Source organism: Bos indicus x Bos taurus, chromosome 18 (genome assembly GCF_003369695.1).
Source record: "Bos indicus x Bos taurus breed Angus x Brahman F1 hybrid chromosome 18, Bos_hybrid_MaternalHap_v2.0, whole genome shotgun sequence".
Lineage (NCBI taxonomy): Eukaryota > Metazoa > Chordata > Mammalia > Artiodactyla > Bovidae > Bos > Bos indicus x Bos taurus.
In genome coordinates, this window is record NC_040093.1 from 19819501 (window position 1) to 19833060 (window position 13560).

A 13560-nucleotide genomic window follows, 5' to 3' on the forward strand; every position below is an offset into this window, starting at 1 on the left:
GACTGCATAGCTCGCCTGTTTCCAAGAACACACGCAAGGCCAAATACCCTTCTCTAGGGCAGCATCCATCATGATCTCCACCCCGCTCATTCAACCCTGTCTTGTTTTCACTGCAACCAAGATTCCATGTTGGAGAACAGTGTGGAGGTTCCTTAAGAAACTAAAAATAGAGCTACCATTTAATCCAGCAATCCCACTCCTGGATATATATCCAGAGGAAAACATGGTTTGAAAGGGTACATGAACCCCAATACTCATTGTAGCACTATTTACAATAGCCAAGATATGGAAGCAACCTAAATGTCCCTTGACAGAGGAATGGATAAAGATGATGTGGCACATATATACAATAGAATATTACTCAACCATGAAAAAGAATGAAATAATGCCTTTTGCAGCAACATGGATCGACCTAGAGATTGTCATACTGAGTGAAGTGAGTCAGATAGAGGAGAAGTATTGCATGACATCACTTATATGTGGAATCTAAAAAAAAATACAAATGCACTTATCTACAGAGCAAATAGAGTTACAGATGTAGAAAACAAACTTATGGTTACTGTAATTAAGAGATAGGGACAAACTGGGAAATTGGGATGGACATATACATACTACTATAAAATGGGCTTTCCAGGTGGCTCAGTGGTAAAGAATCCTGCTGTCAAGCAGGAGACATGGGTTCTATCCCTGGTTGGGAAGATCCCCTGGAGAAGGAAATAGCAACCCATTCAGGCATTCTTGCCTGGGAAATCCCATGGACTATGAAGCCTGGAGGGCTATAGTCCATGGGGTCGCAAAAGAGTCAGACATGACTTAGCAACTAAACAATAACAACAAATATACAAAAATAGATAACTAATAAGAACCTACTGTATAGCACAGGGAACTCTACTTAATACTTTGTAATGACCTACATAGGGAAAGAATCTTTCAAAAGAGTTGATATATGTGTATGTATAACTGATTCACTTTGTTGTACAGCAGAAACCAACACAACATTGTTAGTCTATCAACTATACTCCAATATATATTTTTTTTAAATCCCATAATAAGCTTGGGAAATTTCATCAATAAAAGGAGGAGAGATTGCAGTTGAGACTGTCAGTCAGATGATATTCAACCTTAGAAAGTGTCCATCTTTGTCAAAATTTTGTTCTTTGTCTTATAGTGCTGGGTCCATGCAGCCCTAGTCAGCTCTCAAAAGCCCCTTTCTCAACAAGGGGGATCCCAATATCTTGATGCCAGAGCTACTGACTGGAACCATAAGAAATCTCCCCTGAGTCCACTCGTAATAGGTAGAATAAGCACTAAGATTTCATAGCTCCTACAAAGCAAACAGAGTTTAGAAATTCCAGAATCATAAAATAATTTAAAATAAGAGAAGACGTCATTGGATAGGTTCCAATAGGATATAGGATGCTTTGGGGTACAGGCTTATCCATTAGAGTTAAGATACATTTGGCTGCAAGTTAGAGAATATCTTGCCTATAACAAGTCAACCATAGGGTGTTTGGAGGTGGTGATCCCAGCTCAACAAGCTCAGCAAGGACCCAGGCTTGTTCCATCCTTCTTCTCTGCCACCTTTATTCTCTGCCACCACTTATTACATTTGTTCTTCAAGTATGTGGTCTTATGGCCCCCAAATGGCTGCTGTAGCTCCAAGTATCACATCTTCACATAAAAGCTTCCAAATCAGGAAGGGAGAGGGCTGTTCCTCACACATCTATCTCCTTTAATAAGGAGGAAAGTCTTTCCCAGAGACCTTCAGCAGACTTCTTACCATTTTTTGGCTCAAAATGGGTCATGTGTCCATCCTGAGACCAGTCACCCATAAAAGGGAACAAGATTGTCATGACTAGTTTCAACTGCGATTCACCCCCTGGGGCTGGGGGATCTGCAACAGGGGATGATTAATTTAGTTCTCTGTACCCTTCTAGTCTGCATTCAGTGAAATCACTCTTTTCCAAAAATATTTCTAATACCCCCATTTCCTGTTTTGTAACATTTCCTCTCCCCTAGTTCCACGCCTCCATGGGAGTCAACTCCATGGCCCTTCCCACTTCCAACAGTGTTTATCAGATTTCATTCCTTCTAGCCCATTCTTTTTCTGGTATGTGATCCTTTTCTCAGAACATGGACCACCATCCTGATGCCTTGATCTCCCTCCATATGGTTTTTCAGAACTGGCCTTAAAGGGAAGTCAGAAGGTTTCCCACTTCTCTTTGCAGTTTTAGGGGCCACAACTACCTGTATTTCTTGGGCCTTTTTTTTTTTTTTCCAACCTGAGGTATCATGTCAGAGATAGGAAGGTAAAAATTGAGCACTCTCTCACACTATTTCACTCTATTTGTTCCCCCACCAAGACTCTGCCTTCCACCTCTGATTCTCCCTCCCAGAATCAATGGCCTGACTCTTCTTCCATGCCACTTTCTACTTTTTATTGCTGCTCTGCTTCTTCCTTTTGGGTGATTCTTGCAACTAATTTTACAGACTCCCAGGCTTCTTACTCCTACTCTCCCTCCCCAATCTGTTCTTCACCTCCCACCTCCTTGCTCCCCCAAACACAATCGGGTCTAGTTTTTGCCCCATCCCAGGGTTCAGGTGAAGCAGACTTACCTCTCCTGCTTTGCATCACAGCTTCCCCGGTCCCACCGGACACAGACACACAGTGGGAGGCTACTTGCTGAACTGTCCACAGGCTCTGGTCACAGGTGATGTATTCAACTCAGTGAAAGGCCTAGCTTCCTCCCTGCTCCCTCTCTGGCCCTCTGCCCTCCTCCGACTGACACAGGTTCATGGACAGTCTGAGCTGCAGTGGTTTCACCACTCGCTGCCTTCAGTCAGGCCACAGTGAAGCATCTTTGCCAGTTTCCTAATGACTTCTTCGGTGGCTTCCCTAGATTTCTGGTCACACTTGGCTATTTAAAGCTCCCAGCCTCCTCCCATTCCCCTATGAGCTGACAGTTGGGAACCTATGACTAAGATGAGTCAAACCTACTCTTCCTTTCATCCTTCTGGGTTGCACTGCCCCAGGTTTTTCTGGGGGTAGGGGGAGGGTGATCTTTCCTTCTAGGAAGGAAAGTTTCCTACTCTCATGGCTATCATTGACTCCCTTTTGTAAGCCTTTAAGAACTTGTTTTGTTAATTAACAAAATTTTACTGCTAAGAGATCTAATTCTTAAAATCACAGACTGGGAATTCACTGGCAGTCCAGTGGTCAGGATTCTGTGCTTTCACTGCTGGGGCTCAGGTTCAATCCCTGGTCAGGGAACTAAGATTCAGCAAACAGTGTGGCATGGCCAAAAAAAAAAAATTATAAATAAATAAATAAAATTAAAATCACAGACTGTCAGACACATGGCTGTTTGAAATCCCCTCAGTGAGAATGGAACATTCCACTGCTGCCTAGAGGCACTGGGCAAGAGCCTGTGACACAGAGAAGCAGCCTGGCTTTTCAGCCTCCAGAGCGTCATATGAATTTTCAGACACAAAATTCCACCTTTATCTTTATTTTGTGTTTTCCAGAGAAATAAGACCCTGGGTCTGCTTCTTGGCGCAGCCCTGAAATTAACCTCTTCCCACCCAGGCCTGCTCTGCTTTGAGCCTATCAAATATGGTGTCATCAAAACATCACCTAAAGGTCACCCTCATCCCAAACCTCTAAGAACCCAGTCTCTTCATTTGCGAGATACCCCACGCTTCCTCTGGAGTGTGTGTGGTCTCCTTTGCTCCAGCAAGATAATGAAACTAACTTTGTTGGGCTGATGCATGAGACAGGCTTTCTCACTCTGTGCGTGATAAGACCTGTGCTCCAGCTCATGTGTTCTCCACAGGGGCAACAATGGTTCCCAAAGACATGAAAATGTAGTTCTGGGGGAACCAAAAAGTCTTATAGTGGTTTATGGTCTTCTAAAGGGCTACACACATAGACACATACAGAGTATGTCTGTTGTATTAAAATGCCATGGGGTGGGGGGTTCTTCCCTGGTGATCCAGTGGTATAAAATCCCCCTTGCAAGGTAAGTGGGTTCAACCCGGATCAGGAAGCTAAGATCCCACATGCTGTGAGGCAACTAAGCCCACACACCACAACTGCTGAGGCCACGCAACCCACCAAAGATTCCATGTGCCACATCTGAGACCCGAGGCAGCCAAATAAGTTGTAAAAATTCTAAAAAATAATCATAAGAATTCATGGGCAGGGAAGGGAAGGTACTGAGTAGGAGGAAAATACCCAGAAAAGGTTCCTTGAGGGAACAGTGGCACAGAAGTTTGAGAAACAGTGCTTTAGCTTTCATGCATTGGAGAAGGAAATGGCAACCCACTCCAGTGTTCTTGCCTGGAGAACCCCAGGGACGCGGGAGCCTGGTGGGCTGCCGTCTATGGGGTCGCACAGAGTCGGACACGACTGAAGGGACTTAGCAGCAGCAGCTGATACTGACTAGCTTTGGGTGCTTGCTCTGAGTCAGGTGCCCAGTTGCTCTCTTTTGCAACTGGAATTGAGTTCTCAGAGCTCGGTCTTTTACCTCTTGCAGCACCCGGAGAACTGCCCCCTCCCCGCCCCTGTGCCTGCCATGTCCTCACCCACCAGAACCTCACACCTGCGGGCTCTACCGAGCGGGAAGAGTGCGTGATGCGCCGTCACGCACACGCATGCGCCCACGCCATCTCTCCACACGTCTCTCTCCCCTGCTTTGAAGACCACAGGACAGCATCCCCAAACCCACCCTCTACTGCCTGAGCACCCCTCTCCCTCGACTCCAAGAGATGTGGAAACACTTTCACTCTACCTTCACCACCACGCAGCCTCTGATGACTTTTCATCCTCCCCGCCCCTCAGTTTATACAGACTGGGGTGGGGGTGGTGCTGGGTGATGCTCGGCCAGCTAAGCTGCCTCTTCTTCCTCAGTGTAAACTCTGAGGGAGGAGTCAGATTCCTGTTCTCCACGGTTATCTCTGGAATGCTGGGTTTCCAACTCCTCTTTGTCCTCAGACTTGGGTCCTCGCTACCAGCCCTGGAGTTGCAGGATTCCACGTCACCTTTGTGCCCTTTCCGAAGCATGTACACCCATGTGTCCATGAAGGCCTGAGTGCCTTGGGACAGACAGATGAACCATGGGACAGAAGGACAGCTCATACCTTCATCTCTACACAGAGATGATGTCTCTCTCCCTTCACCTGAGACTCAACCCCCACCCACAGCCAGTCCTCATTCTCCAGTGACCCTGGAAGAAAGCAGATGCTAAAGACATTAGTAAAGGGCTTCTCAGGTGGCTCAGTAGTAAAGAACCGGCCTGCCAGTGCAGGAGGCGCGGGTTCGATCCCTGAGTCCAGAAGATCCCCTAGAGAAGGAAATGGCCACCCACTCCAGTATTCCTGTTGGGAAATCCCATGGGCAGAGGAGCCTGGCAGGCTACAGTCCATGGGGTCTCAAAAGAGTGGGACATGACTCAGCAACTACACAGCAACAACAAAGACAGTAGTACTGAAATCCCTAAAGTTCCGAACCCACCCATCTACATGCAATACGGACACGATAAATAATTTTGAGCTCAATCTGACTGAGTGTCAACAGTGCCAGCATTTCTCTGGTTGCTTTGCGGGACCAGGGGGAGGCCCTGACCAGCTCTTTCTCAGGTATCACCCACCCCTCTCTGGAAAACAAAAAGTTACTACATGATCACAGTTTGATAAAAATAGCTCTTAAGAACACACATTTGTCTTTTCGGTAACCTGAAGTCAACATGCTGACTAATTCTCTTATTTTTTTCAAGGAGGTTTCTTTACTGGGAAGAGGATGTATGATCACAGATAGTCCATCTGCTTTGCATCCAGTTCTGTTTCTCCTCATGATCTGTTTACATTTGTCCCAGTCAGTCTGCCTTGGCTGACTCTGGAAGTCTAACTGGGGCCTGCTTACCGATGACACACAGCTAGTGGCAGAGTGGCTCAGGGACCTGGGTTTTGGAGTCAGCTAATTTCAGCTTCCAGTCCTGCTTCAACGGCTTGTGGGCTATGGGGTCTCAGGTAAGAGACTTCACTTCTCTGGGCCCAGTCTCTCACCTGTAAAATGGGAAGAGTAATAGTACCTGCCTCACAGTGACTGAGAAGATTGAAGAAGACAGTGTCAGGCCAAGCTCTTAAGAGAGGTTAGTTATTGTTCTTATTCTTCCAACTCCAGTCCTCTCTCAGCATCTAAGCATCTTCTTGTTCATCCCTTTTCTTTCAGAGTCTCAGTGTTTTATCCTTCCATCCATCAATTTCACCTAAGATACACTCACATATACCAATCACATGGACCATTAGGGAAAAAAAAAAAAAAAAAAACAGGTTAAGAAAAAAAAATTCTCTTTTGCTTGCCACAAAATTTATTTAGGTAATGTTTCTTTGCCATTTTTCATAAATGTCCCTGAAGATCTGAAATTATTGAGCAGTGGAAACTTTCTGGAAAATCCACATGTGACAGCAGGGTGCTCCCTCCCACCTGGAGTCCTGTGTCCCTACCCCCACCAGCTTTGTCAGTAGTTCTGAAGGACATTCTTCCCGTCTTCTGTCCCAAGTCACTGGGCAGCTCCCTGGGCCCCTGAACACTGCTCTCAGCTCCTCTTCTACCTTCAGCAAAGTTCAGGAGCTGGCCTGCTGCCGTGGGAAGCTCCTTTTTTCTCCATAGCTCTTCCTCACCTTGACCACTTCCTGGGCACGTCAGGGGATGGGAAGGGAGGGGAGTGTGTGATGAGATCAAGAGCTGGGCTTCTGTGGGCACATCCTGAGGAAGGCGGGTGCCTGCTCTGTCCCGGATGGTGCTAGTCCCCAGTCTGCCTCTCCAGGGTCCTGCCTGACTTGAGCTTGGAGCTGCCCCAGGGATGATCCCCCTTGCAGCCCAGTCCACCTGCCACCAGCTCCAGAGCACCCACCTAGAGTCCGCTAGCTGGCCTCTATGTTGAACAGCTCCTGAGGTGGCCCCTCTCCCTCGCTCTTCTTCGAGGTCACGCCATTCTCCTGCCGCCAAGGGCCCCAGGACCCAGTCAGCCGCCCCAGCAATCCCTGGAAGTCGGCTTGGAACCCAGATGATGAGAAATAGTAGACAAGGGGGTCGACGCAGGAATTCAGGGTGCTGAGGAGCAGCACATAACTTCTCCACGTGGGGCTTTTACCCTGGATGTAGCCCACGATGTGGGACATGTTGTAGGGCCCAAAGCAGACGAGGAAGTTGAGCAATGTAGCAGCCGCTAGCCCTGCCACCCTCTTCCGACGGCGATGGCTAGCTCCCCTCCCGAGTATGCAGACCAGGCGGCTGTAGCAGTAGCTGCTGATGAACAGGGGCACCCCAAAGAGGACCACTGCCATCTCTAGCCGGACGGGCAGGAGAAGGGCCAGCTGATCCTCCCGGAACTCCAGGTAGCAGGTTCCGTTGATACCCTGGCTGGGGGAGGAGTTCCCCGAGAATTCGATCACGTAGACCACGCTGCAGTGAGCAGCGGCCAGGAGCCAGCAGGCCCCACTGACCAGGCCAGCCTGCCCTGGCCTCGGCCGAGTCTTGTACCAAAGCGGGTAGGCCACGCTCAGGAAGCGCTCTGTGCTCACGGCTGCCAGGAAGAGGGACGTGAGATAGATGGTGGTGAAGAAGAGGAACCTGGAGAAGGGGCAGAAGACGAAGGGCAGGGACCAGTGCATGGCACTGGCCGCCTCCACCATGCGGAACGGCAGGAAGAGCAACAGGACCAGATCCGAGAGGGTGAGGTTTAGCAAGAGCACGTCCACGGCCAGAGGGCGGCGCCGCAGCTTGCCCACGAAGATCACCAGGGCCATCAGGTTGAGGGGGAGCCCCACGAGGAAGGTGAAGAGGTACACGGAGAAGAAGAGCCAGTGATTGCCGAGGAAGAAGGAGTGGTCTGGGTTGGTCATGGCCACTAGTGAGAGAGAGAGACAGAGAGACAGAGATGGCAGCACAGGTGGGGGTCTCGCACCATCAGCTTCCCAGCTGTCGGCCGGGAACACCCCCACCCCCATTCCCTCACGCTTTCCGCAGCAGGGGCCGCCTGCCTCTCTTCCTGGTCACACCCGGTCTCCTGCCCCTTTCCTGTCCCTTTCTTCCTGGTCGCCTCCTGTCTCCTGTTCCCTCTCCCTGAGCGCCAAGGTGCCCTCCACAGAGCCCCTAAGGACCCCGTGCTCACCTGCTGCTTTGAGAACCCGAGGGCTCTGCTGCTCAACACCTTGCCGGCTCCTCCAGATCAAGTCCGGTGAGCTATTATCTGGCAGAAGTGATAAAAACCTGGCAGTGCCCATGACGTCACTCGCTGGAGAGCAAAGGCACAAAAGATGCCTTTAGCTCCGTTAGCAGCGCCGCCGGGCCAGTATGCAAAATGAGGAGCAAATTCCACGACTGCCTGCATGCCTTGCTCCTCGGCGGCCTCACAGGGGATGTGCAGACTTTGTCTTCTCTCTGATCCTCCACTTGAATTTTATCTGCTCCTCTAGAATGGCACTCCTCCAGTTTGCCTTGTAAGGGCAGGAAGTGTGACACAGTCATGCAGAGCCTGGGCTCTGGATCCAGGCTGGGGTTCAATGCTAGCCCTGTCACTTGCTAGCTTAGTGATTTGGGGCCAGTGACTTAAGCCCTCTGTGCCTCTGCTTTCTCATCCATAGAACAGGATCATCAGAATACCAGTCTCATAGGTTTATTGTGTAAAGTGTTAGTTAATAACCTGTCAAAGGCTAAGTTAAGTGTGGTGAGCACTGAACAGATGTCAGTTGCCCTCACCCCACTTCCTGCGGTGGGCTTGTCTCTGGGCTGATAGTAATATTAATTTTAGTGGCAATGATGGTAACAACTACCTTTTAGGGGGCCACATAATCCATAGCAGGGGCTTCCCTGGTGGCTCAGTGGTAAAGAATCCGCCTGCCAAGCAGGAGATGCGGGTTTGATCCCTGAGTAGGGAAGATCCCCTGGAGAAGGGAATGGCAGCCCACTCCTGTATTCTTGCCTGGAGAATCCCCATGGACAGAGGAGCCTGGTGGGCCACAGTCCATGGGGTCACCAATAGTTGGACACAGCTAAGTGACTGACACTAACTATTGACTTAAGAGAAATGAAAACATATATCCACACAGAGACTTGCTCATAAATGTTCATAAGAATATTAGTCATAATAACCAAAAAGTGGAAACATTACCTGGTGTCCATCAGCTAGTGAATGGATAAACCATGTGACGTAGCCAGACAGTGGAATACTATTTGGCAACAAAAAGGAATGAAATACCCATGCATACATGGATGCACCTAAAAACATTGTGCTGGGTGAAACAAGCCAGACATAGAAGACTATGTATGTTTCCATTTTTATGAAATGCCCAGAGTAGGCAAATCTGTAGAGACAGAAAGTAGATGACTGGTTGCCTGGGGACTGAGAGTGGAAGTGGGTTAACTGTAAGTGAGCATGAGAGTTATTCCATTTTTATCAAAAAATATCCTAGATTGCTTGATAGGGATAGTTGCACCCCTTGGTAAATGTACTAAAAATCAGGATGGTACACTTGAAATGGGTGCATTTTATGATATGTAAATTTTATCTCAAATAAGCTGTTAGAAATCGGGCAGAAAACCAAACAAAGTTTTTGCTGTTGTGGGGCTTACATGTGGTGGGAAGGGGTGTCCTTGAGAGGGACTGAGTAGGGGGACGATAATAAAGACACAAATAATCCAGAGGCCGAGAGCCCCCAGAGGAAATGGTGCAAGCACAGGGAATAGGGGTGCACAGGTGGGCCTTCTGGGGCCACTGGGAGCAGGTTCACGGCACAAGGGGCGAGAGTAACCAGAGGATGCTGGGGGCAGGCTCTGCAGGGCTGCAGGGAGGAGCTGAAATCTCCCCTAAGTGGAAGAGGCACAAGTAACCGGAAGAGGTGGCCGAGCAGCAGCAGGTGCTCTGGTGCGGTGGGAGGGAGCATAGTTGTTGCTTTACGGGAGGGGTCGTCTGTGCTGGAGTGCAGGTTTTGACCAAGATTCTCTGGTGTCCCCACTGCACAGAGAGCAAACTTGTTTCTGGCTTCAGTGGAGCCTCTGGCCAGTGACTTCACTTCTCTGGCCTGTTTCCGTATTTGTTTATTATTGCTGTTGTTTAGTCGCTAAGTCATGTCGAACTCTGCAACCTCATGGACTGTAGCCCACCAGGCTGCTCTGTCCATGGGATTGTCCAGGCAAGAACACTGGAGTAGGTTGCCATTGCCTACTCTCATGGGGTTTTCCCGAACCAGGGATTGTACCTGCGTCTCCTGCATTGGCATGCAGATTCTTTACCACTGAGCCACCAGGAAAGCCCTCCATCTTTATAACAGGGGTAATAAAACTGTCTTTGGAGGGCTGTTACAAGCATTCACTCACTCAGCAAATATTTACTGCAAGCCTACTACGTGCTTGGCTCTCTTCTAATTGCTGGGGTTATATCAGCAAACGAAACAAGGAAAATTCTTGCCCTTGTAGACATTTGTTTTTCTTGGCCACACCATGCAGCATACAAGATCTTAGTTCCCTGACCAGGGAATCCAACGCATTCCCCTTGCAGTGGAAGCACAGAGTCTTAACCTCTGGACAACCATTAAGGAAGTTCCCCCTTGTAGACATTCAAGCATGAAAACTTGTGTAATCCACAAGTGCAAGTCAGGCACACAGCTACCAGTTTTTTTGCTTCTATGTGTTCACGTCTTTGTCATCATTAGAGGAATAAGTCTGCTTCCTACACCTCATCTCAGAGCAGACGCCCACGTGTGTGTCTCTCTCAGCCGCTGTCGTCTGCCTCTCTCTTGGGTTCAGGGTGTTACCACTCACCTTCACAAAAGGGACCGCAAAGAGAGGCATTAACCCCGATACCCCTAAGTTTTCCAGATGTCCCCTGACCTTTTGGGGTCCTCCTGGAAGCATCACATCTTATGTCCACTGCTCCATTGCTGTAAGGCCTTGGGCAAATTTCTTAATCCCGAGAAATGAAGATGATGGTCATACTTGGTTCCAGGACCATGGCAAACTCATGCAGCGCCTTAGTGCAAATTAGGAAAAGGCACTCCCTGCAGAGCACAGCCCTGCACCAGGGGGCGTGCGCTGCCTGACAAAGTGGGTAGCGGCTTTGTTCAAATTAGAGTAAGTCACTCCTTCTCCTGGGTGGGAGCAGCCCCACACCAGGCACGTGGCTTGGTGAGCAAAGCGCAGTCTAGAGCTCAGTCAGCGTTTGCCCCTTTGCCTGACTCCCTTGTGCAGTGAGCTGCCTGCTCATCTGTACAGCAGCTGCACGGCTAAATCAAAGGATTGTGGGAGGATGAAATGAGACAACGCTTGCAAAACTCTTAACGTGGTGACTGTCATGTATGTTTGTTTGCGACTATTTCTGGTGCTGCTAGTATTTTCCCTTCCCCCTGCCCAAGCATCTGTTGCCACCAGCTTCCTGTTCACAGTTCTAATGCTGCCCCCTTGTGAGCCCTATAGGGTATCACAGTGTCATGGTCTTGCCTCCTGCTGCTTCTTGAGAGATTTAAATGTACATTCCTAGGAAAAGATTTTGGAGTAACATCTCCCCAAGCATACCATCAGAGTGGCAGTGCCTCTGGCTTAGAAGCAAATATCCTTCCTCCTCCTCCACATGACTCGCTGGCAGTCGGGGCAGTCAAGATTCGAGGAGACGAGAGACAGGGGAGGTGGGAAGTCCTATGTGCCGGGGGCAGCTTACCTTCCTCCTGCCATCTGGCTCCAGGCCTCCATCCTTCTCTCTGACTGCAATCCTGTCTTCTTCTAGGCTCAGTTCTTCCCACAAGTGGCTCCAGGGATGCTCCCAGGCGAGGCTGCCCCGCCGTTCCTTGAGAGTGGCCCTTGCCAGGAGCCTGGAGAAGCAGCCAGGCTCTCCTGCTCCCTGCCCCTTTCCCCCCAGCAATAGCTACTATTTCTGGGATGCTCCTGCTTTTGTTTTTGCCACACAGACTGTCCCCTGGCCAGGGTGGCCTCCCAAGTAGCCAGTCACCAAAGGGTTGAGCACCACGCTCCAAGCACCTGTGATGAGCCCCAGCTGCCGCCACTGGCCTCCAATGTCGGGGTGCAGGAAGCCAGCCACGTTGGAGGCGTTGTAGGGTCCTAAGCAGAGCAGCAATGTGAGCAGGGCCCCGCCAGCCACCCAGGCCGCCTTTAGCTTCCGTCTGTGGCTCAGGCCCGAGTGGGCCAGTGCCCGGAGGCAGCCCACGTAGCAGAAGGCTGTGATGACCAGGGGCAGAAAGAAGAGCAGAAGCGAGAGGCTAAAGCGAGCCGGGCCTGCCGATGCTGGGTCCCAGGCCTCCAGGCAGACCGGAGAGCCATTGATTGGTGTGCTGATGCCCAAGGAGCTGGTGGAATTGTCCAGCCAGCCCCCCGGGGCCTCCAGCCCAAAGACCAGCCCCAGGTGACAGAGAACGATGGCCCATACGGCCACACACACGCCCCAGGAGTAGAGCGGCCTCCGGGCAGCTTGGTAGCCCAAGGGGAAGGCAGCTCCGAGGTAGCGGCCAACACTCAGGGCGGCCAGGAAGCCCCCTCCCGCATAGAGTGGAGCGAAGTGGACCAGGGCGAAGGCAGGACAGAGAGGGGCCGGCAGGGGCCAGGTGCCCCCAGCCAGGGCCTCCACTGCCTTCAGGGGCAGAGAAGTCGCCAGCAGGAGATCAGAGCAGCCCAGGTGGAGGGCATAGACCAAGCTGGGGGTGAGGCGCAGCCGGGCGTGGGACACGGCGCCCGCGATGGCCAAGGTGTTGAGTGGAAAGCCCAGCACGAAGGCAGCCACATAGAGGGCGAAGGAGAGCTGCGGGGGCAGGTCCATGGGGCCCCTTGTGCGCCCCACTCACTCCCTGATCTCAGATCTCCTGGGACCGAGGAACGGGGGCTCCTGGAGTCACAGACTGGTCTCAGCACTGCTCAGGATGCGAGAAGCTGTCTAGTGAGATCAGTGGAGAGATGGATGCCCCATAGAGGGAGGTGGCAGGTTTTTAGCAGTCAAGCCTGGATTCAAGCAGGGACCGCTCGCTGTCAGCCCTCTGCTTTCTCTCTGCCACGTGCCCCCTTAAAATGGAGCACACGATCGCTGGCAACAGATGGGAGACGGAACACAGGTGGGCAGGTCCCAGGAGAGGCAAGACCTCCTGATTCTTGAGCCTCTGGGAAAACAAAGGGTGGAGAGAATTCAGAACCAGAGTGAAGCCCAAGAGGATGTTTTTCTCAAGAGAGGAATCTAGACTCCTGTGTTCATGCCCCTTTCCCAATTCCCTATAAAGAGAGGGCTCTGCACCCCTATAGCAGGCAGTGTGGGTCAGGTGGCAACTCCCAGCTGAGGGAAGAAGTTGGGGTATGGGGAAGGTGAAGATTGTGGCCATGGGCAGGAGAAGAGGGTCGCCTGAGGAGAGTCCAGGGGTAAGCCAAGCCCCCTCAGTGTAAGGGAATGACTTTAGCTGACTTCAGGGGTTCCCCCTGAGCGGAGGCATCTGGGGATCTGGGCAATCATTCTTGCAGGGATCTGAGGAATCATTCTTATGGGGAGAGAAGCCATAGGAAGAGGGACT

The 13560-nt window shown here is 50.7% G+C and overlaps 2 protein-coding genes across 2 annotated transcripts; both read right to left on the reverse strand.

Moving 5' to 3' along the window:
* Nucleotides 1–6360: 6360 nt before the first annotated feature.
* Nucleotides 6361–8667, reverse strand: FFAR3 (free fatty acid receptor 3). The gene is made up of 2 exons (XM_027514343.1): nt 8175–8667; nt 6361–7910 (listed from the first exon to the last, which is right to left on the reverse strand). The coding sequence occupies exons 1-2, from the start codon at nt 8284–8286 to the stop codon at nt 6925–6927; spliced, it is 1098 nt and encodes a 365-aa protein (XP_027370144.1). The 5' UTR covers nt 8287–8667; the 3' UTR covers nt 6361–6924.
* A 2963-nt stretch (nt 8668–11630) lies between these two features.
* On the reverse strand, nt 11631–13154 carry FFAR1 (free fatty acid receptor 1). Its single transcript, XM_027514350.1, has one exon. It carries the CDS (start codon nt 12822–12824, stop codon nt 11922–11924), a length of 903 nt encoding a protein of 300 aa, XP_027370151.1. The 5' UTR covers nt 12825–13154; the 3' UTR covers nt 11631–11921.
* Between the last annotated feature and the right edge of the window lie 406 nt (nt 13155–13560).